Source organism: Helianthus annuus, chromosome 5 (genome assembly GCF_002127325.2).
Source record: "Helianthus annuus cultivar XRQ/B chromosome 5, HanXRQr2.0-SUNRISE, whole genome shotgun sequence".
Classification (NCBI taxonomy): domain Eukaryota; kingdom Viridiplantae; phylum Streptophyta; class Magnoliopsida; order Asterales; family Asteraceae; genus Helianthus; species Helianthus annuus.
The window spans coordinates 13,105,471-13,109,614 of record NC_035437.2 but is presented as its reverse complement, the minus strand read 5'-3'; the positions used below and the strand labels follow the sequence as shown (position 1 = coordinate 13,109,614).

Here is a 4,144-nt window from a genome sequence, read left to right as displayed (position 1 = left end):
TACTAAATCATAAATCCACACACATATATAAATTTAGGTGTGTGGATTTATGATTTAGTTAGGCTATGTTTTTTTAGTGGCAAATGTTACATTAACTCTACTCCTAAACTACACCAATAAATACTTAAAATAAATTTGGTATGTTTTTTCCCAATCTTAAACGGCCTAGATTTATGAAATAAAATCGTTTTTAGGCCTTTTAAGAATTTTGAATTTGTGATTTTGTGGCCCAATTTGCTTGGATTTGAATGTATGGAGATTTGCGAATAGGGTCCAAACTTTTATCTCGCACAGGGCCAAAATTTTTTTTGTGATTTTCGGAGACGGCCCTGATAAGTAGCCCAAAATAAGCTTAGCCAAACAGCCCCTAACCCTACAATTTTTAAAGCGTAGCCGACACGCACCCATACTTTCCAAAGTACGGCGGGAAATATCAAACTTACGCAGACCACACACTCATCACATCTCATCAATCAATCCAAGCCGTCGACTTCTCATTTAAATATAATCTAACGGTCATAGAACATTCTAGAATCCCTCTACAAATCTCCATAAATCCCTATATATTCCATCCCTCTATACGAAGCCTCTCACTCCTACAATCCCTCTTTTCTCAAACCCTAAAATCTCATTCACACACATTCTCCTAAACAAACCCTAGACCACAAATTTTAGATACAGATAATAATGGCTGGTAAAGGTGAAGGTCCGGCGATCGGAATCGATCTAGGTACTACCTATTCGTGTGTCGGTGTGTGGCAACACGATCGTGTCGAGATCATTGCCAATGATCAAGGTAACAGGACCACGCCGTCTTATGTTGCTTTCACCGATTCTGAGAGGTTGATCGGTGATGCTGCCAAGAATCAGGTTGCAATGAACCCTACGAACACTGTTTTCGGTGAGTTTTTGTTTATCTGCTTTAATTTTGTCAGATCTGAAGTTATTTGATTGTTTTGCATCTGGATATTGGTGTTCATTGGTTATATAGTGGCTGTTAGGGTTTGTTTATGTAATGTTATGCCGGTATGTGCTGTTTACTTGATACATAGTAATAGATCTGGAATGTGTAGTTTAAATCTATTGATCTATATGCTATAGAGTGAAGCATACAATTTGGGCTAATTAGGTCAAGTTTATATGGAGGTTACTAGTTATACCTTAATAAAATAACCGTCAACACTAAACCCTAGCTAATATTATATGCAGAACTCTTTAGCAAATAATAAAGATGTATTGACTGATAGATGTTGATACGAATGCATTGTGTATGGTGTTTTAATCTATTATTTTTAATTTTTTTTTTGTTTTTATTACTTGTTAGTTTGTTTTATGCTGATTCAAATATTTACTTACTTTATTTTTATAATGCAAAAGGTGTTTTGCTTTTGAAACATTTGTGTTAAATTATGTCAAATGTTAATGGAGGTCATCACTTTACATATGTAAAACATTTGTCAGACACTAAACCCTAAATTAAGTTAATCTGTATTACTTTTCTTTATCTAATAGTAAAGATGTATGTATACATAGCATTTAGAATAATTGTAAGACACTTGATTCTTAGAGTAGGAAAGATTTATTGATTGCTGTTGAAAGTTTATACATCTGCTGTGTATATAGATATTTTGTTTCTGTTACTTATTAGTTTAAGCAATTAATTAATTTATTTTTCTCTAAACAGATGCAAAGCGTCTTATCGGTAGAAGATTTAGTGATGCCTCTGTACAGAGTGACATCAAATTGTGGCCCTTCAAGGTCACTTCTGGTCCAGCAGAGAAACCGATGATTTCTGTCACTTACAAAGGTGAAGAGAAACAATTTTCAGCAGAAGAAATCTCATCTATGGTTCTCATTAAGATGAAGGAAATTGCTGAAGCTTTTCTTGGAACAACGGTTAAAAACGCAGTTGTTACAGTTCCTGCTTACTTTAATGACTCACAGAGGCAAGCCACCAAGGATGCTGGTGTTATTTCGGGTCTCAATGTCATGCGTATCATCAATGAGCCAACCGCTGCTGCTATCGCTTATGGTCTTGACAAGAAGGCGACCAGTGTTGGCGAGAAGAACGTGTTGATCTTTGATCTTGGTGGTGGTACTTTTGATGTGTCTCTTTTGACGATTGAAGAGGGTATCTTTGAGGTCAAATCGACCGCTGGTGACACTCATCTTGGTGGAGAGGACTTTGATAACAGAATGGTGAACCATTTTGTTCAAGAGTTCAAGAGAAAGCATAAGAAGGATATTACTGGAAACCCAAGAGCATTGAGAAGGTTGAGAACTTCATGTGAGAGAGCAAAGAGAACTTTATCGTCCACCGCTCAAACCACCATTGAAATTGACTCTTTGTACGAGGGTGTTGACTTTTACTCCACCATTACCCGTGCTAGATTCGAAGAGCTGAACATGGACCTGTTCAGAAAGTGTATGGAGCCGGTTGAGAAGTGTTTAAGAGATGCCAAGATGGATAAGAGCAGTGTCCATGATGTCGTTCTTGTTGGTGGTTCCACCAGAATTCCCAAAGTTCAACAATTATTGCAAGATTTTTTCAACGGAAAGGAGCTCTGCAAGAGCATTAACCCTGATGAAGCAGTTGCATACGGTGCTGCGGTCCAAGCTGCGATCTTGAGTGGCGAGGGCAATGAGAAGGTTCAAGATTTGCTTCTTTTGGATGTCACCCCACTATCTCTTGGGCTTGAAACCGCTGGCGGTGTTATGACGGTCCTCATCCCAAGAAACACCACCATCCCAACAAAGAAAGAGCAAGTGTTTTCAACCTACTCCGACAACCAACCAGGTGTTTTGATTCAGGTTTACGAAGGTGAAAGAGCGAGAACACGTGACAACAACTTGTTAGGCAAGTTTGAGCTTTCCGGAATCCCACCTGCGCCCAGAGGAGTCCCACAAATCACCGTCTGCTTTGACATTGACGCCAACGGTATTCTAAACGTCTCTGCGGAAGACAAAACAACTGGTCAAAAGAACAAGATCACCATTACCAACGACAAGGGCAGGCTTTCGAAGGAAGAAATCGAGAAGATGGTTCAAGAGGCAGAGAAGTACAAGGCTGAGGATGAGGAGCACAAGAAGAAGGTGGATGCTAAGAATGCATTGGAGAATTATGCATACAACATGAGAAACACGATCAAGGATGAGAAGATTGGGGAGAAGTTGAGCCCAGAAGACAAGAAGAAGATTGAGGATGCTATTGATGAGGCTGTCTCATGGCTGGATAACAACCAGCTTGCTGAAGCGGATGAGTTTGAAGACAAAATGAAGGAGCTGGAGAATGTCTGCAACCCGATCATCGCAAAGATGTATCAGGGTGGAGCTGGTGATGCTGCGGGTGGGTCGATGGATGATGATGTTCCAGTTGGTGGAGGCGGTGCTGGCCCGAAGATTGAGGAGGTCGATTAAGTTTGTTTATTTTGTTATGTTTGGGGTTTCATTTTAAAACTATGTTTCGAATTCCTGTTCTTTGGGGATAATTTTGTTGGGCTGTTAAGTTTCTAGATATTCGTTTTGTTTACTTATTTTGTTGGGCTCCATTCCTGTTTTCTTTTTCTTTAAAATTCATTTTAACGAAACATATTTTGGTCAGAACGCTAAGCCTAAAGCTCACTGTTTAAAAACAAATAGAATATCCCCAATCAAAATAAATGTATTTAAGGGGGGCCTGCCAATGCAAAATTAGACATTTGATCAATTCTAACCATACTTTTGAAACCATTATGAATAATTGTGTGATAAATCATCACATGATATTTCTCGTTCGGAACATTGTGTGTTTGCAGCTGTTGAGGAAGAAGTGAAGATGAAACGAGGGGTTTTAAAGGCCTTAAAAATAAAATAATTTGGGCCATCTTTTCATAGTTATTTTTTTGGGGGTCAACATGAATGAGATTTTAATGATTGTAAAATCGGGTTTTGGAAAATTAAATGACTTAAATCCACCTAAGAATGAATTCGTCGTCTAATCCAATTTTTTTGATTGTATATCTTTTAAATGTCAAAAACACTTGACAACCTCGTAGAGAACCTCGATCAGAGAGTAAAAAAAACGTAAATTAAAATGAGATGCACCTGGCTAGTATTCGAGTTGCAGGAATAAGTGCCAAACCAACCACCCAAGAATGGAATCGTC

General features: G+C 38.4%; 1 protein-coding gene across 1 annotated transcript; it reads left to right on the top strand.

Annotated features, from left to right (window-relative positions):
- The first annotated feature begins 575 nt into the window (after positions 1–575).
- On the top strand, positions 576–3,545 carry LOC110940013 (heat shock cognate 70 kDa protein 2). Its single transcript, XM_022181581.2, has 2 exons — positions 576–901; positions 1,685–3,545. Exons 1-2 carry the CDS (start codon positions 688–690, stop codon positions 3,415–3,417), a joined length of 1,947 nt encoding a protein of 648 aa, XP_022037273.1. The 5' UTR covers positions 576–687; the 3' UTR covers positions 3,418–3,545.
- Positions 3,546–4,144: the final 599 nt, after the last annotated feature.

What these genes read in the sequence shown, in the direction of transcription:
- LOC110940013 (XM_022181581.2), top strand. Translation starts at nt 688, where the DNA reads ATGGCTGGTAAAGGTGAAGGTCCGGCGATCGGAATCGATCTAGGTACT. An exon ending in CCCTACGAACACTGTTTTCG is followed by an intron (nt 902 to 1,684) that starts GTGAGTTTTTGT and finishes TTCTCTAAACAG; the next exon opens with ATGCAAAGCGTCTTATCGGT.